The sequence below is a fragment of the Balaenoptera borealis genome (assembly GCF_965194805.1).
Source record: "Balaenoptera borealis genome assembly, chromosome: 1".
NCBI classification, from domain to species: domain Eukaryota; kingdom Metazoa; phylum Chordata; class Mammalia; order Artiodactyla; family Balaenopteridae; genus Balaenoptera; species Balaenoptera borealis.
Window position 1 is genome coordinate 98405285 of NC_138860.1, and position 22433 is coordinate 98427717.

At 41.3% G+C, this 22433-nt stretch overlaps 1 protein-coding gene across 1 annotated transcript; it reads left to right on the forward strand.

The window, feature by feature from the left end:
- Positions 1-88: 88 nt before the first annotated feature.
- GNAT2 (G protein subunit alpha transducin 2) lies at positions 89-22355 on the forward strand. Its single transcript, XM_082352536.1, has 8 exons — positions 89-6542; positions 8272-8314; positions 8617-8758; positions 9481-9638; positions 11560-11688; positions 11917-12046; positions 13736-13889; positions 14428-22355. The coding sequence occupies exons 1-8, from the start codon at positions 6425-6427 to the stop codon at positions 14616-14618; spliced, it is 1065 nt and encodes a 354-aa protein (XP_082208662.1). The 5' UTR covers positions 89-6424; the 3' UTR covers positions 14619-22355.
- Positions 22356-22433: the final 78 nt, after the last annotated feature.

The window sequence follows — 22433 nt, forward strand, 5'->3', positions numbered from 1 at the left end:
TACTCGGGCCCTCCTCCGCCAAGCCGGCCCGGCCCCGCCCCCGCCATTTTTCCTCTTCCCGGCGCCACGTGGACAGCCGCCACTCAGCATCCGCCCGGCAGCGTCTTGGGGAAGTTCTGTGCGTCAGCTTCCTCACCAATAAAGTGAGATGGGGTAATCGCGGTACCTCACTCAAACGGGTTATTGTGACGATGAAACGTTAAGCACCTTTGCGTGATACCTGGCACAAAGCCAGTGCCCAATAAAAGATAGCTATTATTATTGTGCCAGGGTTCTCTTTTAGCAGAAGTCCTTGCCGGCAGGCGTAGCTAGGCAGGGTGTGTCCTGCAATTCTGACTCTCCTTCCCACATTTATTTCTGTATTTATTGGTCAACAGCTTAGGCTCTGTGGCCAGTGTGGTTCAATTCCAGACTCCACCTACTTCCTGACTGCCACTGGGAATGTTAACTTCTCTGTGCTTCTATTTCTTCTATAAAATGAGTGTAAGAGACCCCACTTTATATGGTAGTTGTTAGGATAAATGAACTAATATAAGTTAAGTGCCTGGCTTGTAGTTACTACTCAGTTAATGTTCCATAATATCATTGCTGTGCTTTGGCCTTGGCCCCCTGTTGACACTCAGAGGTTGATTCACCTTGCAGTCTATAAAGAAGGGGTGCTGGGCTATTTTGGGGACTGCAGATACCCCACACAACCAGAACCCCTACTCCCAAGTGGCAGAGAATCCTACTTAAAGGAAACCCGTGGGAGAAAGGCCCTATAACGTCACTGCACATAATTAAACGTATTAGCAGCTTAGTCTATTCCTGTGTCTCCACCTTGTGGGAGCCCTTTGCCCCCACACCCAGTTGTACTAATGCTGTTTGTCCAGCTCCTCCCAGTTCTCACCACCCCAACCAAATTCCTTCCCGAACTCTGCCTCCTCCCCTCCTACCCAGACTGGATTGTGGACCCTGAACCCTATTCTCTACCTGCACCTGGTGTTGCCTCCATTGATCCCTGCCTACTTACTGCTCTTCACCCTGGACAAACTCAAAAAACCATGGCCTCTGTAAACATGGGGGGGAAAAGTTCACCTCACAAAGAATCAATAAAACTAAAAAGAGAACAAGGAGATACCATGTTTACCCATCAAATTAGCAGATTAAAGGAAAAAAAAATCCTAAAGCAGGCAAGGGGGTAGTTAGTGAGATGGGACACACACATATCCTACTGGTGGTGGTAAAAAACACTGATATAATCTTTCTGAAAGCCATTTGGCAACGTCTACTCAAGAGTCTTAAAAAGGTTCGTATTATCTGATCCAGTAATTCCACTTCCAGGAAATTGTTCTTCTAAAAAGCGCTGCAAGAAAAATGTGCACAAAATTGTTCATAACTGCAATGTTTATCACATATAAAGGTTGGAAACTTAAAGGTCCAACAATAGGAAAATGTTTAAATTAGGTCATATGCATACAATGAAATACAACCATTAAAAATTGTTCTTGAAGAATCTCTTAATAAGGTGAAAATGTTTACAATGTAAAGTTAGGTGAAAAAAATGGATGCACAAATCTGTACATACAGTATGACCCTAATTATGTGACATATACGCATAGAAAACAAACACATCAAATAGTGTAACAAATGATTATCGGTGAGTGGTGGAATCATGGCTTATATTTATGTTCCTCTTTATACTTACTTGCATTTTAAAAACTGTCTACAATGCATATCCATGATTTTTATAATCAAAGAAATGGAAAGCAACAAAAGTCTATAAAAATCTGTAATAGCCTCCACATCCCACCTAGTTAAGACTCTCCTATGTCTTAACCCCGGACTAAATTAGTCTTGGGGCCTTTAGGAATTTTGAGGCTGTTGGGCTCTCAACATTGAATAATAAAATCTCAAAATTAAAAATCCCAGGTAACCATGTAGAAGGTCATCTATATTCTGATACAATGCAAATTTTGACATAACTTTAAAGGGTGGTATCTTGCATTGAGCCAGGTCTTTTTAGGATTCCCCCTTAATCCAGACCTACCTACCTAACCAGCCCATAGGTGGCAATTCCTGCCCTCCACCCTACCTAGGAAAACCAGTTCACTAGTCCCTTCATGCTCCTCCCTAGTCCCATCTACAACACACCCTTCACCCTATAACCCTCCCCTATTTCTAGACTTTCAGTATGCTGTCCCTGCTAGGAAGTCTGCCCTGATTACAGCTAAGCCTCAATCTCCCCACCTACACAACATCAGCAAGAATCTTAGTGGGGTTTCATTGTCTATGTAGAACAGTTTGGGAAATGAAGGAGTGAGTCATCCTCTCTGACCTCCAGCTGTTTTCATATTGGGGACTTAAGGTTGTCTTTGAGCCTCTGGGATCTTCCCTAGCTTGAAACCAGCTTCCTCACTGCCTAGCTTGTACCCCAGATGGTTCCTGGAATGGCCCTCCCTGAATCTTAGGCCCCCCCTGACAATGCACTCCTTAATTCTCTGAAGAACTGCTTCTCTTAGCTTCTCGTCTGATGCTCACCTGTGACGTCAGCCTCCTACCAAGGTCAAACCACTTTCAGCAGATATTAGACTTGGGAGAGAATACCTGCAGCCTCAAAAAGATCATTGGCCATGAGTTTCCTAAACCAAACATTATGCCTAGATCCTTCTAGAATCAAGCTGTTCAGCTTTTTCTCAGCTTCTCCCAGGAGCCAGTCCCCCACCCCAGTCACCCTGCATTGTTTATAGCACCATGCAGCTGTATCCAACCATACTTGTTTGTAAGTCTTAAATGGGTTTTAGCCAAACCCTTTGTCATTCAAGGCCCTTCACTGGCTAGCCCCAATTTTCCTTTCCTATTCTCATCTCCCAGCCCTCCCCTCCATGCACTTTCCACTCTTTTACTCCAGTCCAGTCATATCAAACTTCCCAGTCTTCTCTGAGCACACTTTGTACCTCATGCCTCCATGCTTTTTCTCATGCTCTTTCCTCTCCTCCAAATGTCTATCCCCCATTTCTATTGTTGTTCTGCTTCTCTGTTGAAAGTCTGTTCATTTTACAATTTTTCCCTCCCTTCTTCTACTAGAGAATTTATCAATTTGACAGTGAGATGTGCAATTGTCTTTTCTACCAGGGGTAGAGGCGAGGCTAGGTTTTAAACAGCTCTGAATTCTCCAGCACTAGCACAGTGCTCCTGTAACTAAATTGTTTCTCTGTGCATTTACACCAAATCTTCCTTTGGACTGGAAGGCCCTGAAGGGAGTTCCTCTTTCTTCATGCCCGCCCCCCAACTCCAGCTGGGACAAGGCTTTACACACAATCCCTACCACTGGGTATAAGACAGATCCTGAGACTTCCCCTTAACTCAGGAAGCAGGATTAAATTAGTTGGAAAACAGTGATTTTTTTTCTTTCATTCAAAATATTGTAACTATTCAAACAATAAAGTCTGTTGCTAAAGAAGCTAAAAAATTTTGGGGGGTTATAAGGGCTGTGGACTAGGACACATGAGCTCTAGCTGATTCTGATACTAACTTGTTTAGTAACATGTGGATCACCTTTCTGTCCTTCAATTCACTCACCTCTAAAATGGGAATAGCACCTACTCTACCAGGACACTGAACCCAAATGGGATAATAAAGGAGAACAGCCACAGGAAAGGCACAGGAGCTTAAGACAGGAGGCAGGAGGTATCAGGATGGTCCATGCAGAGTAGCAGGCAGGTCTGTGCAATTAGAGGGCAGGTGAGGGCCAGGAGTTCCCATAGCTTAGTAGTGGGAATTGGGAGCCCAGCAAGCTAGGAAACAAGGAGAAGCAGCACAGAAGTTTGCTGAGGTGGTAGCTAAAAAAGGAACAAGCTCAAACATTTTCCCCACTTGTGAAACAAGTCAGTGGTTCCTTTAACAATGCAAGTGCTGCTGTTACTGAGCTCATGCATTTGCCTGTCTTTTTTTGCCCAACGTTCTTTCTGTGGCTGCTTTTGTGGGGTAGTGGAAAGCAAGATTGCCTGGTTTGTTTACTAAGCTATATGACCTTGAATGAAAGTTACTTAACCCTCAAGTCTCAGTTATCTGGTCTGTAATTTGGGGACAAGAGCACTTACCTTGAAGTCAGTGTGAGAATTAACTGAGATAAGCCCCGTAAACTGTCTAGCACAGTTCCTGGCAGTTCCTTGCTCTGAACAGTGCAGGCTGCTGCACAGCTCTGGCCTAGGTATAAGTTACCAATATTGTGGGTAGGTTAGGCACGGCTGGTGAGGTATCATTACTGAAACTTTATAGCCAAGATTCCAAGACAGTCACAATTTCAAAGACTCTCTTGTTTTCCCTTAAGTCAATAAGCACCTGCCAATTTCTGATTGGGAAAAGATGATCACCATGGAAGGCACCTTGGCGGCTGCCTACTTCTCCATCAGCCCTGAGAGTCTAGGCTCCAGGCCCAGGGCTTCTCAGCCAGATACCCAGATATGCAGGCGAGAGGCGGTGGGAAGGAGGAAGGTGATCAGGGATGGCTCAGGGTACCCAGTAGATGGGAGACCTAGGTTCTAACCTCCCACTTTCTCAGTCTACCTGGCCACTGCTGCGCAATTCCACTCTAAAAGGAAAGAGCAAGTTAAATACTTGGAGCTCAGTGTTTCTCTACATTGGCTACTCATTAGAATCACCTGGGAAATTTTAAACTCTTCATGCCCGGACTGCACTCCAGACCAGTTAAATCAGTACTTTTTTCTTTTTTTAAGTTCTCTGGGTAAATTCCAATATATACCAAAAGCTGAGAACCACTGTTCTAGATCAGGGTTTTTCAAACTGTATTAGTTTAGAATACAGTTTCTCAGGCTCTAGAATTGGCACTACTACTGGAACTTATTGATTCTAAAAACATACTCTTTTAAAAACACACATATATTAACCTCTTTGAAATCAGAATGATCTTCCATTCAGTGCCATCTAAGATTTGATGAAATACAGAAACAAGCATCCCAGGTAATTCTTATGATTTGGCCAGTTTGAGGAAAAAACAGTTCTCTAGTACTCCCTAGGGCAGAGCTTTCCAATCTTTAGTATCCTTAGAGTCACCTGTGATCCTGTTAAAATGCAAGTTCTGAATCAGAAGGTCTGTGTTAAGGCCTAAGATTCTGCACTTATAAGAAGATCCCAGGTGATCTGTGCTGGGCCTTTCACCACATTTTCTGTAGCAACATTCTAAAGTATGTCCCTCTGAGGAGCTTCCACAGCAACTCATTTAAGTAAACTGAAATAATTGGCATAGAGAAGTATGACCAATGGAGAGAGTTTGATATGTCTGTGAAGCAGTTTGTAGGCTGCACGCTCATTTCTCCCTGGGAAGGGGCAGCTGCGACGAGAGCCAGAGGAAGGGCTGCCCTGACCTTTGAGGAGCCAGAGGCTAGAGTCTAATTTCCCAAGGAAGCACTGTCATGTGAGGCAGCACAAACCCTCCACACTAAATATCAGCGAAGTTCACTTGCCAAGTGAAGTTAGGCCCCAGGTGGCTTTAGTGGGTAAGCAGCCCCGTTCTCTCTACCACATACCCTTTTTCCTTCTTTCCCTCATTCATCAAAACTTCATTGAGGATCCACTAATAAACCACAAGGTCTGAAGGATTCAAAGATGAATCAGATTTGGTACCTGACCTTCAGGGGGAGGAATTCAGTCTGGAGGAAACCCATCTGTAAAACAGACAATAATGAAGTGATTAAGTGCTAATAACAGGAGTATGTATAAAGAGATGAGCCAACATAAAGGAACAATGCTAACAGCTTCCTGGTGCAGCAGCCACTGGAGGAGCTGGAGGAAACATTTCTAATCTTTCCAAAAAGGGGTAAACCCCAAACAAAAATTCCTTGCCAGGACCGGCCTGCTATGATGGAAGAGTGTGCGTTGGTGCTTTGAAGCTGTGTAATCTGGAGTCTCAACATGGGGAGAGCTTCCTCTGTTTGTGTCTCTAATCTCTAGCTCTAAGATGCAAGTGAATCTAAGAAGGAAGAGACTTTTAGGGGATCAGTCCCTCAAAAGGATGGGGCAACCATTATCTTCTTCCAGAGAGTTCCAGCATCTGCATCCTATCCTCCCATGTCAGAATCCAGCACATCATTTCCCTAGTTACAGAAACACTTGAGTCTTTGCCCTTTGTCATATTGAGCTCTTAATTGGCTCAACCCATCACATTGCTAGATATAAAGGCTACAATCCCTAGACTAGGTAGGTCTCTGGCTGGGGTACGTAGTCTCAGGCAAGACAGGCAGCGTACGAGAATATAGAGCCCGCTCCCTCACCCAGCTCCCTATAGACTGGCTTTTTAGGAGGACTAAGAAACTGATACATGATCCCAATTTACTTTTTCCTTATCTTCCATCTCTCAGATAGGAAACCCTAGAGGGGAAGCTTAAGGGCCAGAGGAAGCCACCAAGGAGGAGACGGCAGAAAGATGGGGAGTGGAGCCAGTGCTGAGGACAAAGAACAGGCCAAGAGGTCCAAAGAGCTAGAAAAGAAGCTGCAGGAGGATGCTGACAAGGAAGCCAAGACCGTCAAGCTGCTATTGCTGGGTGAGCGAGATGGGAAGATGAGCCAGAGAAGGAGAAGGTACTGCTCCTTCCTGCTTATCCTGGATGGTAGGTGGGTTCTAGCCCACTGTGTGGGGAGGAAGGATGGCAGGTCATTTTTCCTCTCCCCATCCAGTCTCAGGCTAGGGGATCAGGAGTTCTAGGGCTGAGCACAGCCACCCCAATGAGATGCAGAATGCCAAAGTTACTCTGGAACTGTTCTGCTCTTCCTTGAACCAGGAATAGTGTGAGGGCCAGAATGCACCTACCCATCTCCAAATTTAACCAAACCTAACACCTAGCAACTTAAGCAATTATCATGAACTCTGGGCTTGCAGACACTTACTGAATCTGCAAACACAGAACTCTGAGTCAAGGACTCAGAAGAGGACAGTGGACTCAGAAGTCCTACCATATAATCAGTGTCATGTAGTCCCAAGGATAGGCCTAATGGTTCTTACCAAGTATACTGGTTCCTTCTCCTTGCTTTCAGTAAAAAAATTTGTAGAACTATTAGAAGTGGGGAGCCCTGAGTGGGGAGGAAAGGAGTCTTTAGAAAAGTCCTTTCCTGGCTTTCTATTCAGCAGCTGCCTCTAAAGCCCCTGCCAGATGGGAGGCTCATCAGCTTGATGAGCTCCTAAGCAGATCACGGGTTTGTGCTGAAAAAAGAAAAGCACCTCAGTCGGTCAGAAATTGATCATGGCTGTAAACAGAGGCAAAACAATAGAGTTTGGGACACCTGGCTTAGGAAAAAACCCCAATGGTAGTACAGAGGTAGGCAAGCTGGAGCAGGTAGGATCTTTATAGCAGAAGACTGGCTGGCTGGGCTGGGTTTCCAAACCCATGAGGAGCCTGGGAACTAGAGCCCCAAACTAAGGCACCTCCTTTCCCTCAGCTGATCTGTGGCATGGCCCTAAGGACACACTGAAGAGTACATCTCTGTAAGCAGACTCCAAGGAGCCCAGGAGGCTACAGAGGGGAAAGAGATGGCAAGGCCACTGAGAGATGTTTTAAGCCTAAGCAGCTTTCTTCTACATTCAGGATAAGAAGCTTAGAGGGACCAAGCACAGGATAAGTGGGGAGGGTTAAGGCATCAGGGATAGTATAGAGTGGGGGAGAGAGCTGAAGGGTATGCGGGTCCTTGATAGAGGGAGAGTGGAGTGTGAATGAGGATATAAGAACATTTTAGTCAATAATGGAAACAGTAAGATAACGAAAACATAGTATTTCAGTGAGGTGATCCAGCTTTCTCCAATCCCGCCCCAAGATCACTCTCCTGAGTAAAAATAGGCAGAGCAGAAATGTGTTAAAAGAGTTCCCCTGAATCTATCAGTGGTTCTCAACGAGATTTTGTACATCCCCATCCCCACCCCCACCCCAAGACACTTGGAAATGTCAGGAACATTTTTGGTCGTCACAGCTGGAAGAGTGGAGTGCTACTGGCCTCTGCCAGGAGTGCTGCTAAACACCCTACAATGCACAGGACAGCCCTCCACAGAAAAAACCATCCAGTCCAAAGTGTCAATAATGCAGAGGTTGAGAAACTCTCCTCTAATTCCAGATCAAATGGCCTGAGCTCAAAGCTGACAGAAATTGGGGCAGCAATCATCCCTATGTGTTCTCCCCTAACAAGGCTCCCAAGTGAGCAGTGGCTTAGACTTCTCACGGGCCATCTACTGGAGGGTTGGGGAGAGCCGGTGGAAATATGAAGCATAAGCATTTCTCCCTGCAGGTGCTGGGGAGTCAGGAAAGAGCACTGTCGTCAAACAGATGAAGTGAGTAGGAACAAAGCCCCAAAGGACTGAGGTAGGGTGAAGAAGTCAGTAGAGCCAGCGGAAGCATGGAGGATAAAGGGCTCTTTATCTGGGTTCTTAAGGAACCCAGATGTAAAGGATATAAAGGATCTTATTCCCTATGTCCCTCATCTGCATGCCCCATGTCCCTCACTCTCCACTTTGGGACAGCAGTAAGAATACAGAGATTGGATTCTTATGACCCTTTAAATCCTCCCAGAGTCCCAATCCCTTAGGTCTGGTTACTCAGGTCCAACGAAGGGCTGGGTGTCTCCTCCTTGCAGGATCATTCATCAGGATGGCTATTCACCAGAAGAATGCCTGGAGTACAAGGCCATCATCTATGGAAATGTGCTACAGTCCATCCTGGCTATCATCCGGGCCATGCCCACACTGGGCATTGACTTTGCTGAAGCAAGCTGTGCGGTACGTGGTTAAGGGTGGGAGGAAAGGCTAATGAGAACAGGCCAGTGGCCAACGAGCTATGAGGAAGCATGGGTCAGAAAAAAGTTTATGTAACTAAAATCCCACGTGCTGAGCTTTAAATCTTTTTACTTCAGTCCTAGCAAAGCATGCAATTCCTACCTTTATAATAAATGTTTATTAAAAAAAAAATCTGCTCTCAGCTTCCTCTGCCTTTTTGTCTTATTTTACCATTTAAATTGTTCCCCTCGGGTTCTTTGCCCTGGCTGTGTAACTTTTATAAGCCAAATTCCTAGTTCCAGTATTGTCCCTTTCCTAGATTTGAATCATTGAAAAAACAAAGGTGATAGGTTCCTGTCTATCATCTTCTCCATTTCATGGTCAATCTGGTCTTTAAATTTCCAATCTCCCTGCAGCAGAGGACCCACATTTTGTGGCAGGACACTCACTTTTGGACTAAGGATGGAAGATGGACACACCACGGAGGAAGCCCCTGGGACCTCTGTTATCCACTAGGCATCCCAGGACTGGATATATTGCCACCTTCTACATCTCAGAAGCACCCTCAAAAATTAATCAGTGTTTATTTAGAATCTTTGCTGGACACTATCTCCACCTTAGGCTTTGGTTGCAATGCAAAATGCTTTCCTTTCAGCAGAATTCCCAAAAGCCTCCTGGAAAGCCATTACTCTTGTGTAATTCTCATCCTGGTTTCTGCCTTACAGGATGATGGGCGACAGCTCAACAACCTGGCTGACTCCATTGAGGAGGGCACTATGCCTCCCGAGCTGGTGGAGGTCATCAAGAAGTTGTGGAAGGATAGTGGGGTGCAAGCCTGCTTTGACAGAGCTGCAGAGTACCAGCTCAATGACTCAGCATTTTAGTAAGACTCTGATTGGGGAGGGGGTGGGATGAGACGTCAGCAACTTTCTAGGAGAAATCACAGCCAGCCAAAAATTTTAGGCACTGACAGCCGGAGACCCAAGGATTGAATTCAGGCTGCATGCCTGTCTTGTTAGGCTTGAGCAGTGTTTTACTATGCTTTGAATTTAATGCCTTTACATTGGGACATTTGCCACAGTTCCCACCACTCTGTATTGCTTTACACTGGTTCACTGCAACCTACAAAGCTGAAGACTCAAAATTCAACAGAGGTGCTCTGTTTAACAGCCCTCAGCCCCTGTCTTCTTAAATCAAACACGTAGCCTCTCCTTTCAGAATCATGAACACTAATACAGCCCTGCAGTTCTGCCGTGCATTCTCCTAGGAGGCATGATTCATCATGGCCCTCTCGGGGCTGAAATTTCTAGCTGGCAACACAGGCTCTACTTAAGCCACTAGCCTAAAATGAAAATCTCCTTCACCCATAGCGTCTTATGTCAAGGTGCCAGGGCACAGGACACAAACTGCCAGAGCAAACCAAAGAAAGTTGGTCAGGGATTAGAGAGCACCAACTTTGCAAAGTTGGTCCCCAAAAGATAAGTTTATCAATCCTACCTCAAACAGCATGATATCATAGATGGGCATGAGCTTCAGAGTCAAACAGACCTGGGTTTAGCCCCTGTTTTATCACCTAATCTTATAATAAAGTTATCATTTACTATCCCTGGAGCACTCACTCACTTACTCACTCAGCCCTAGGCACTGCTCAGTGCATTAGGTACACATTTTCATTTAATCTGCACAATATGCCTTTATGGTAGATAGTATTTTTTATTAGTCCTATTTATAGATGGAAAAACTGAGGTTCAGATAAGTAAATTAACTTGCCCAAAGTCATATAGATAAATGGCAGAGGCTGGATTTAAATCCAGGTCTATTTGTCCACAAAGTTGAATGTTTTTTACAATATACCACAATGCCTCTTGTCCTGGACAAGTTATTTAACTCTTCTGGATTTTTCCTTCATCTGTAAAATGAGATATGAAACTTGAAGGTTTATGAAGTTAAATGAGAATTTAAATGTGAAAATGTCTGGCATATAGTTAATTTGCCCTCCCTCTTTCTCTCAGTCCTCTCACTTCACATCTGCCTTCCTTTTTTTTTTTTTTTTTAATTTATTTACTTTTTAATGGTAACTATCAAACAAATACAAAAGCAGAATAATACAATCAATCACCTGGCTTCAACTGTTACCAACTGATGGCCACTCTTGTTTCATTTTATCTCCATTCCCCACTGGAATATTTTGAAGTAAACTCCAGATATATCATTTCATCCTAAAAATTTCACTGTTATCTCTAAAAAGTAAAGGTTCTTTTAAAAAAAAAAGAATCACAACATAATCATCTCATCTAAATATTTAATAATTCCTTAATGTCATCAAATATCCAAGTCAGTGTTCATTCAAGTTTCCCCAATTATCTCAAATGTTTTCCCTTCAACTTGATTCAGGACATAAACAAGGTCCATGCATTGGACTGATTCACATCTCATATATTTCTAAAATCTCTTTTAATCTACTTCTGCTTCTTGATGGAATTTTGGCACCCATTTAAACCAACAAGTCTCATTCAAGGTTCTAGAAAATCTTGTAGTCAGGTGAAACACAAGGAAAAGTTATCTGACTTGACTTAAATGGAACAGAACCTCTGCCTCAAATGGGCTTGTCCCTCAGCCCATCCCACACTTCCTCTTGTAAGGACACAAGAGGGTTTGAAGGAGAGACTCCTAGATTTAACAATATGAATTCTAGGCTGGTTCTATCACTAAGTTAGCTATATGCCTTTGGGTAAAACCCTTCACCTTTCTTGACTTTGGCTGTGGAAAATTTAATATTATCAATGCCAATCACTTTTTTCCAGCTACCTGAATCAATTAGACCGAATTACAGCCCCTGACTACCTCCCTAATGAGCAAGATGTGCTACGATCCAGAGTCAAAACCACAGGCATTATTGAGACCAAGTTTTCTGTCAAAGACTTGAACTTCAGGTGAGTACATGGTTCCCTGGGAGCACGTCAGATACCCAAAAAGGGACGTAGGTATGCTTCTTGGCTTTCACAAAAGCCCAGTCTGACTTACTCCTACCTCTCCCCCTTTCCTTTCCACTTCCCATCTTACTAACTGGCCCCAAAGTTGCCACCTCTGTGGGGTAAACACCAAGCGCATGTGGGTCACACATTGGGTATACGTTTGAAAACAGGTGTTTCTTCTCTCAGGATGTTTGATGTGGGAGGGCAGAGATCAGAGAGAAAGAAGTGGATCCACTGCTTTGAGGGAGTCACCTGCATCATTTTCTGTGCAGCCCTCAGTGCCTATGATATGGTGCTGGTGGAAGATGACGAAGTGGTGAGTGACCTTTGCACCAAGCAGCTTTGATAGGTAATTCCCCCATGACCCTTCCTCTAAACTTTGTGTCACTCCATTACCCCAACTTGGGTGCTTTCAGCTAACACTAATAGTCTAGCAGTCTTCTAGCAGACCAATGTCTCAGGCAAATAATTCTAGAAAAACCTCTTCTTCTGCAGGTTCTAGGTTAGCACTTTAGAGCTCCAGATTTACTGAGAGCTTGGTCTCCGATTAGACATCCAAGTATTACTTGGGACATCAAAAATCTCATAAGAGATACTGAGTATTAAAGGGATAAGTGATCATTAACTTGGCAATGCAAAGGAGTTACACTTAGTAGTCTCTCAGGCTGCCTATGGAAGTAAAGGATAGATGAAAATGATAGAGCAGAAAGAACAACCTACGATGTGTATCTTTATGCAACATGATAGAGGGGTTGCATACTAACCTCACTTGGAAGCCTAAATATATACTCAGTGTCAACAGGACTACAGAGAGACTGGCAAACCAGTTTTCTCACATGCCACTTAAATTGGCAGCTGGAGAACTACCTGAGGGTGGTTCTCTTGAGCCTGTGGAGTTTTACAAGACAGGAGCTCTGCAGGAAGTGTCAGCCCATCCAGGTACCTTCCAAGTTTAAGACAGGGCATGTCAAAGGCAAGGAAAATGACAATTTTACATATGCATCTGCTCTGTAAACGGAGGCCCACAGTTTACTGATAGAAGACAAAGCTTCTATCCTTCTATCCCCCGCTCCAGTTCTTCTCCCTTCTCCTTAGTAGTTCAGGTTGACATTAGAGCACTCTGAATATCTTCTAGCCAAAATGTCTTAGAGAGCCATTCATTTTCCAAGATCTCTTCCATCTTTAACCTTGAAGTCTAGAAGGTCTTGAAGGGTTTTTATAGGAGTATTAGCAATGAAAAAAGGCTACTAATTAGTTTTCTTTATTAGGTGAAAAGATTGAGCCCAAGTCAGCTAACAGCACACTTCAAGACCCTAAAGGTCTGCTCCCTAACAATAGGCTGGTTTGGAGCACTGGGTAACCTCTGAACTCTGCAGATTATAGCACTACTTCTCACTCATTGAAAGTCACAATCAGAGAAGGAAATAAGGTAGAAGTGCTTGTGCTGTGGCATTGGGAAATTCTTTAGCCCTTACCATTTGGCACAAGGGCCAAATATCCCTATTATGTTCCTGCCTGAACTGAGATCTGGGACTTTTTAACAGAAGGCTATCAAAATCATCCTGGAGATGTACGTGGACATATATTAACTTGGGCCCAGTTTCAACCCTGAATCAGCAGCCCTTAAGGATATCAAAGTCCTAAGCTGTGCCCTGGTTGCCAAAGATCTGCATAACATTTACTGTACACCTATACACCACCTACTATCATGGACACTATACATACATGATCTCATCTAACTTTCGTAATAATCCTGAGATAGGGAAACTGAGATTCAGAAAAGCTCAGTACTTTCCCCCAAATCATACAGTTGTGATATAAAGAGGATTAGAAGGAAGTCAGATCTCTTTGGCTCTACTCTACCACACTAAGAAAGAGATAAGGTGTTCCCTACCTTTCCTTTTACATTTGGAACACTGGTTTCTTCAAGGGGAGCAAGAACAGGAAGTAGACAGATATCCCGTAAGCCCAACCTGATATCTCTGATGGTGTTTCCTCTTACTAGAATCGTATGCATGAGTCACTGCACCTGTTCAACAGTATATGCAACCACAAGTTCTTTGCGGCTATTTCCATTGTCCTCTTTCTCAACAAGAAGGACCTCTTTGAGGAAAAACTCAAGAAAGTCCATCTCAGCATTTGTTTTCCGGAGTATGATGGTAAGTGCCAGGGGCTGGAGACAATTCTTTCATAGTAATGACGGGGGGCTGCCTCATTTCCTATACCAAGGAGACATAAAGGAACTTGTCTTTAAGGAGTAGTAAGTGTAACTCCTCTGCTTTGCCAAGTTGATGGTCCCTTATCCCTTTAATATTCAGTTCCTCTTATGAGCTTTATAATGTCCAAGTGATATTTGGATGTCTAACCCGAGAAACTTGAGCATTCAGTTAGAGGTTTAAATTCAGATGTCTCTGGAATAGAGCAGACATTAGATTCAGGAGACCCATCAACTGTTCAGATGATAACTGCCAGAAACCAAGGGTGGAGACACAGAGACACCTCTCTCCTCAAATTCTTTGCTCAACTCAAGTGGGAAACACTGGAGTGCAATAAAGGAGAGGGCCCTCCCTCTAAAAATAGGCCCCCAACTGCAGCTGTCTAATACAACATTTCGAGGATCAAGTGAGTCACTTAAAAAGTGAGCAACTAAGAAGGGTTAATTTATCCCACTTCTTCACTATTTTTCTGGAAAACCAGGGAACAACTCTTACGAGGATGCAGGGAATTATATCAAGAGTCAATTCCTTGACCTCAACATGAGAAAAGATGTCAAAGAAATCTACAGTCACATGACCTGTGCCACAGACACCCAGAATGTCAAATTTGTATTTGATGCAGTTACAGATATTATCATCAAAGAAAACCTCAAGGACTGTGGACACTTCTAATTCTCACCATTCCTCAAGTATACGTTCTATAAACAGGTTCAGAATCTGGGTAATTTCAAGCAGAAAATTTTAGGTCAATATACCATGACAAGAATACATTCATTCTCCCTTGGAGATGGAGTATGTATGACTGCAATTGTGTCTCATACGTTCTTTTAAAAGTGGGATAGCTAGTACAATGTAAAGAATGCAAGGCCAGGAGTCAGAAGACCCAGGTTCCAGTACTGGTTCTGCAACTTACTACAAAAATGTAAATATTTCATTTCTCTGAGCCTTGAGTTCCTCATCTATAAAATGAAGATAACTTCTCTATACTACTTCACAGGGTTATTCTAATGATCACAAACATAACTGAAGGAAGGGAAGGCACATAAAAGCTGTGTGGTTAGTGACAGAAAGAAATCCTATATAAAAGCTCCCATATATGAAATTCAACACCAGGTTTTTAGATGAATTATCCCAAACAAAAGAGCAAACCTTCCCTGCAGTCTGCAAAAAAACTAATTAAAAACAGAACCTCACTAAACCTACCACCCCTTTTTACTAACAGACCTTTATGTATGTGCCTTAGCTCAGAGACCTGAATCACCAGATAGAAGATGTGAGTTTCTTAGTTTCTAAGGTACACATCCAGAAAGGTTTTTTTTTTTTTTTTTGGCCGCTCACACTGTTTGCAGGATCTTAGTTCCCCGACCAGGGATTGAACCTGGGTCCTCGGCAGTGAAAGCGCAGAGTCCTAACCACTGGACCTCCAGGGAATTCCCAAAAATGATTTTTATTAAGCACAGATTATCCCTCTGCTCCCAAACTGCCAAAAAGACTGTGTTCCCTATATCTCTGCAAGTACAGGGATACTTACTCTGTAAGTAACTTTATCAGCTACACAAGACACTTTCTGAATAAACCTGGAGGACAGAACACACTCCTACTTGGAGTATTAATGATTTTATTGCTGCCACTTCTGTATCAGAGAATTTAGAATAAGTGAGCAATCCTAAAATCCTTGTTTCAACCACTAGTTTCAGGAGAACAAAAAAGGCAGCTGATTTTGCTTTAGGCACTGAAAATCTTTGCAGTTGGGTCCATGGGATGCCTGGCTGAAAACAACATCTCCCCAAACAGGCCAACAATTAAATTATTCCCTGAACTCCTTTGGGGGGGAAACAAAGCTTGTATTTATCTTGACAGGAGGTGGTGAAGTCAAGTACAGATTTAGCATTTACAACTACTAGTGAGGAAAGCTCTGGGCATCCAAGATTTAGTATATAAAAGAAAGTGTCAATTAAAATGAATATCTGCTCCTTGCCAAAAACACACATTCACACTTAGGCTACTACTAGCAATATTGATACTAGAGAGCCCTATGAGCTTGAAATACACTGAAGAATACATTTGCAGCTGTTAAAATTGGATTCATTTAATAGTCTTTCTGATTCCTCGAAGAGAAACCAACTTGGGAAAATTACCAGAAAAATAAGGAAAACTACTCTGCCTACCGCCGATTAAAAAACTTAAACCGAAGAAAAAAATCTGGGTAAGACTTCTTGCACCCAAGCACTGTTCAGGGACTATACTAAAGGGCACGCTCCAACAATCACTAACCTCTTTGCTTTAACTCAACATATAGGGGCTCTGAGTCTTTTTTTTTTTTGGTATCATAGATCCCTCTGGCAGTCTGATGAAACCTATGGACCTCTTCTCAGAGTATTTAAAAATGCATAAAATAAAATTCAGAGAATTACAAAGGAAACCAACATACTGAACCCAGTTTGATCTTTGGAGTTCTGAAGCCCCAGGTTAAGAATCTTTGCTATAGCTATGTTCTTATCTATTCAGGGCCCAGATGTAACTTTTCCCATTTATTCTACCTTCAAGTAGGGTAGCCCCACCTACCCCCAAATCATGCCAGATTATTTGCTTCTTTTATTAACTTTTCCTTGATCTTTGACTCTAGGCAGGAATTGGTTATGGGCCAAACTGTAAACGCCCAACCCAGGCTCCTCGGTTATTAATGTTCATATAGAACCTGCCCTACAGTACTAGCATAAAAACAAAGCCAGTGGGACAGGTCTTCTGGTAGAACAATCTCTAGCAGAATAAAACACGGTTGTATTTTAGTTTTCTTTTGCTCTGGTAGACATCCCAACTTTTAACTGGTTTATAAACAAATTCACACAAGCCACCCTATATGCACTTTGCAAAAAGATTACCTTGGAGGCTGGATGGGGAAGTAGCAGTACTTAAAAGCAACACTTCTATAGCTGCTTTACTGAAGTTAGGATCTGGTTATTCATCTTATTATATTTTCAAGCTAAAACTCTTCTGGTGAGCCTACACAGAATAAAAACAGGGGGCCTTGGTCATCCATTCTCTTGTTCCTTAGAACAAAGTCAAAACAACTTCCCAAAGCTCTTAGCCAACACCGGGATGTTCTCTGAGTAAAGGTAAGAGGACTTCAAATGTTCTGGATAAGCTTCCAAAAAAGGCATTAATCCTTACTGCAGCTTCACTGTTTGTCAGGCCCAGAGATGGTTCCCAAACCTCATACTATTAGAGACAACTCCACTGGTACTTCTCCTCCCAACTGGCTTATTTTTATCTCATGGACATTTTGATTGTGTACATGAAAAGTTCTCTTTGCATAAAACAGCTGTTAGAAAGCTTAAAACCAAAATTATGCCACATACTCACTCTGCTGTCTATATCTGTCTTCTTTTGCTTCATTTTAAATTTAAACTATACTGTTGAATTTTATATCATCAGAAATTGTTTTTTGTAACAAGATAGGTCAGAAACTAATACTCAACCCTATTTTCACGTACTGCAATCTTAATTCTTAAAACGATAAAGCTAGAAGAAACTTAAAATATTCTAGGTCCACTAGCAATTTATTGATAAGAAACTGAGGCCAAGGGAGGTGGAGAGTCTTCATCAAGATCACACTGCTAGGAAGTAGCAGAACTAGAACTCCAAAACAGGTGTTCTGAATCCAAAGCCAGTGGTCTTTCTATATGCACCATGATACCAACAGTCCACCATACACTATAACGTCAAAGTCAATTTTCTCATTCTCCTAAGCTCCTTCTATTCCCAAACAAATCCTTGGTTATTTTTAAATTATGCCATCTCTAAATCATAGATATTTAACAAAATCATCTCCACACTAAATACAAATTGGTCTCAAAATGGAATGTGAAATTAGCATAAAACAGTAAAAGTATAAATAGCTTTGTTTGTTGAAGGTATAATTTTCTGTTCTTATACTTAGAGGGCAGAGACTGTAACACACTTCCCTTGCATTGCATGATTAGACATTGATGAAAGTAAGCCAAATGTAAATTAAGTTCCATTTCATATAAATCTGATGACAGTTGCTTTTTTTTCTTATAAAAATATGATTGACTCAAAAGGACAAATACAGTATGATTCCACTTATATGAAATACCTAAAGTAGTCAAATTTATAAAGACAGAAAGTAGAATGCAAATGGGGAATTATTATTTAATAGGTATGGTTTCAGTTTGGGAAGATGAGAAAAGTTCTGGAGATGAATGGCGGTGATGTTGTATAATGATGTGAATGTACTTAGTACTACTGAACTATACACTTAAAAATAATTAAAATGGCAAATTTTATGTTATGTATATTTTAACACAATAAAAAAAATGGAAAAAATATAATTGGAAATGTGCTTTTATGTTTCTGTCAATTAAAGGAGGAATAAAAGCAGCACAAAAATTCAGTCTAAAAATTCAGTATAACTATAAAAGACACATTTACTTGTAACAGTTCTTACTCTGATACAAAAAATCACGTATCCCAAATAGTCCAAATCTGGGTGGCCCCATCCCCAAGGTGAAAAATAACAGCATTCAAAAACCACTCTATACTTGGAGATGTGCCGTAGACCAAAGTGTGCCGGCCATGCTGGGTGGAGAAGGTGGTGAAGGGTGAAGAGCTCTTACCTCCCACTTCCCTCTCTACCCGGCACAGCCCCTGGAGCACAGATTCCAGCAGGACTTCAATGTTGGGCCAGGGACTGAAAGTGTGCCAGAGCCTCTGGTGATCCTGCTAGGTAAACACGTGAAGACATCTCTGTGAGGTCAAACAGATAAACTGCAGACTGCAGGAACTTTTCTTTCCTTTGATCATGGAAAAGTAAGCACCAGTTTGAATAGAAAATAAAGAACTGGATTTAAATGCAAGACAAAGACTTTTTCACCCTGCTTTGCAAAATATAGGGTAATTTGTAGCTGAACTTCATTTCAGGTTTTCGAAATGAATATAGGAAAAGTGATGCTGAGAAAAGACAACCAGCTACAATGAATACATTTGTTGGTATTGTCTTAGGTTACCTTTTTTGCAGTGGAGTACAATCTTGAGTATCATAAAGAATATTTACAAAACACTTTTAAATGTGTTATTTCTATTTGATCAGAACCATAGAATATCACAGCTAGAAGAAATAATTTAGTCTGTCTTTAGATGAGGGATATAAGACTGAAAGATTTCATAGCTAGCTGGAAGCAGGGAAAAGATCAGAACCCAGCACATCAAGCAACTCTCCAACTTCATAAGAGTCTGAGGACCTTCATCTTACATAAGCAAGAAAAAACAGGTAATTTCTTATGATTTGTTATGTCTACTGAGATTTTCTCTTACATATAAACAAGCCTCTCGGTAAAAATGTTTGGATAACCCAAAGGAATATGGCCGGCGGGTGGGGGTGGAGGGTAAGAAGACAGGATAAACCAGGTTGTACAGAACTTAATATGCCAGCTGTCAAAGATCTCACAGCTTAGTGAACGCTAACACACTGAGATGGTGTATCCCAGAAGTATGTTTACTAATATTTGATTATTTCTACTATCATGTTGATTCCCACTAGATTTCAGGAAGGGAGAACATATACCACTGGGCATACAAAGATTTTATATTATATTTGACTCCTCAATCATTCCCCTTACCTACCCCCTTCCCAAACCCTCTCAAGAAGACTTTCATTCTATAGCTAGCTTTGCTCTTTTATCTACCAACTGTAAATGAATATTCATGTTATTACACATAGTTATCTTTGTCATAGGATTTTATCTTTACTTTGGTATATCTTTCAATTTTCACTGAATAAATAAATGGAGTGAAATAAACAAAAGAAAAGTTTGGAAACCCCAAGTTTCTTGTTTTGCCTTAATTTTATATAAAAACTAAATACTCTATCTAAAATGTAGGAATGTTCTTTGACCAAACAGTCCTCATACTAATTTTTTGGGTGAAAGGCACTTTAAGTCATGTAGGTGCTTTATACTTAATGGCAAATAAAAAATAACTTAGTCATTCACTAGTGATTTTGAGGTTGTCTACTATTTGGGTTGATCTTTAATATAAGGTCTATTCAGTTGTCCCCAAATACTGGCCCAGGTTAGCTGCATCAGAACCACCTGAGGAATTTATTTTAAAAATACATATTCCCAGGACCTGGCTCAGACATTTTAATTGAGTAGAGCTTAGCCAGAGAATCTGTATGTTAATCTTGCACCTCAGGTATCTACTGCTGCATAATATTCCATATTATCTCTTATTCCTGAGAGACCTGAGTAAAGCCAGGTATAGGCCTGACATAGTATCAGAAAATAACCATCCTGCCCTGATTTGTTCTGAAATATGCTTTCCTCAGCAGAAGTAACTCATAAAAGGTTATGAGAAAACTGGGGGGTGGGAATGGGGATTTAAAACCTAAACAAAGGTAAAGGAACAAGGATCTTGACCATCCTGGAAGTTAGTTCTCCAGTACGCCTCACTTAAATCTTTTACTTTCTGATAGTTCATAGTAAGAGCAACTTTCAGTTCCAGGCCTCTAAGCAGCCTGGTTTTCTCTTGTGTTCGGTGGCCATAAAGTTATACGGAGAGCTGTGGCTGGTCCAGGTCAGATCTCTGATTTGTACTTTGAAGTCTAAACTGGAACACAAAAATTACCTGGCAGTACTTGGAAACTGAGATAATTTTGTTCTTAAAAGTCAGTATCACATATGAAAGATTTCACAGGTAATATCAGTGAGTAGAGGGCTGTTGTTTTTTGAACATCTAGAAGGGAAAAAAATCAAAAACAGGTTTTTAATTGGATGAGAGACTAACTTTCCCTTATATGTAACTGCCAATACAGCAAGGAGCTCTGCAACAGGAAACTCCAGAACTATGCTAAGCAAATGGATAAATATAAAAAGTAACTAGTCAGGTCAGGCAAGCAATGTCCAAAGAAAGTCACAGCTACAAATCAGAGAACAGTGGCCAGGATATAAGAATAACAGGTGGGCAAATAAATTAGAAGAACCAGCAGTTATTCCTAAACACTCTATAATGTGCATATAATAAAACACAAATATAATACATAAGAGAATAAAAAATAAACAAGGGAAGAAAACAGCTTTTAAAAATTTGGTCCATCTATTCTTAGAATGCAGCACCTTGTGAAAAATAACAACCCATCAGTATGATACACTGAACTAGAGGTTTAGAATTCAAACTGTCCAAGGTGAAAATGACATTTCAAGATCCACTTATGAATAACTGTAAAAATTCTTGGAATTTTCATGCCAGGAGGTGAAATCTGCTGCAAGGCTGAAATTATAAGGTTAGGGAAGACTGGCCATTAAGGAGCAGAATACTTCCTCTTTACATAGAGCCTAATGGATGGCAATTCTACAGCCCAGGGTTTTAATCAGGTGGAGAAGATGTGACTGTCAACAAAATAAAGGTACTGTTACAGTCCTTCCTGCTAGTGTCTGTTTACTGTTCTTTATTTGTTAAAATTTAATTTTCTTAGATGTGCTGATTTCTTACATGGTCTAAAGACTGGGCACCTAAATTCTGAAACATGATCCATCACAAATCTCCATTATTCTCCACCAAAAAGACACAGGCAATTTTTCACTTCTTTGATTACAAACATCAATCCTTTTTCTCCAGGCTCATAGATATGAGGTTTCATTCCCACATTCTGGCTCTGCTGTAAGAAAAGACCTTTTAATTCAGAATATTGATACAATAGTGATTTGTAAGGCTGATGATCAGAATCACCTTTTTAAAATTACAGAATGCCGGCCCACCAGCCAAGAGTCAATCTCTGAGATGGATCCAGGTGATTTTGACTTAAGGCATTATTTGAAAACCACTGACTGAAACTGTGTCCCTGTGTCCTTAAGGAATGTGCATTTTGATAAATTATTTGGCATAGGGGGGTTGGAGGTGATCCTCATGTAAACACAGGACAAATGTAAATGGTGTAGAGGCAAAAATGTGGAGAACTACTGTTTTTCATTAACAGAAGGGCTAAAAAATTAACATATCAGACAGACGTATTCAAATGAAAATACAAAATGCATTTCAAAGTGTTAATTTTTTTGGATTATCCCTCATTCTGTGTTATCAACACCATCCCATTAGCCCAGACTATAGAAAGACTACAGTTAAACCAACATTCTACCAGTTCTCATTTCCAGATGATCCTATATCACAGAATACAATAAGGAAAAGATATATTCAAAATGAACAAGAACTATCCCTATTTACATTGTGGGCATAAGTCAATCACCAATTGAAGCTGATAATTTTCTTTCTTTTAGATCCAGTTTTGCCAATCCTAAAAAAAAAAAAAACTGTTAGATAATATGGTTATACCATCTGTATAATTATATTTTTCCCAAGAAAGAAAAAAAAAAACTACCAATAAAGGCACTGAAGTGCTGTGGCTTGCTTTCTGAACCAGCTTTGATGACCACCAACCATTTTTTTTTAAACTAGTGAAAGGTCACATCAAAA

What these genes read in the sequence shown, in the direction of transcription:
- GNAT2 (XM_082352536.1), top strand. Translation starts at nt 6,425, where the DNA reads ATGGGGAGTGGAGCCAGTGCTGAGGACAAAGAACAGGCCAAGAGGTCC. An exon ending in TTGCTGAAGCAAGCTGTGCG is followed by an intron (nt 8,759 to 9,480) that starts GTACGTGGTTAA and finishes TCTGCCTTACAG; the next exon opens with GATGATGGGCGACAGCTCAA. An exon ending in CTCAATGACTCAGCATTTTA is followed by an intron (nt 9,639 to 11,559) that starts GTAAGACTCTGA and finishes ACTTTTTTCCAG; the next exon opens with CTACCTGAATCAATTAGACC.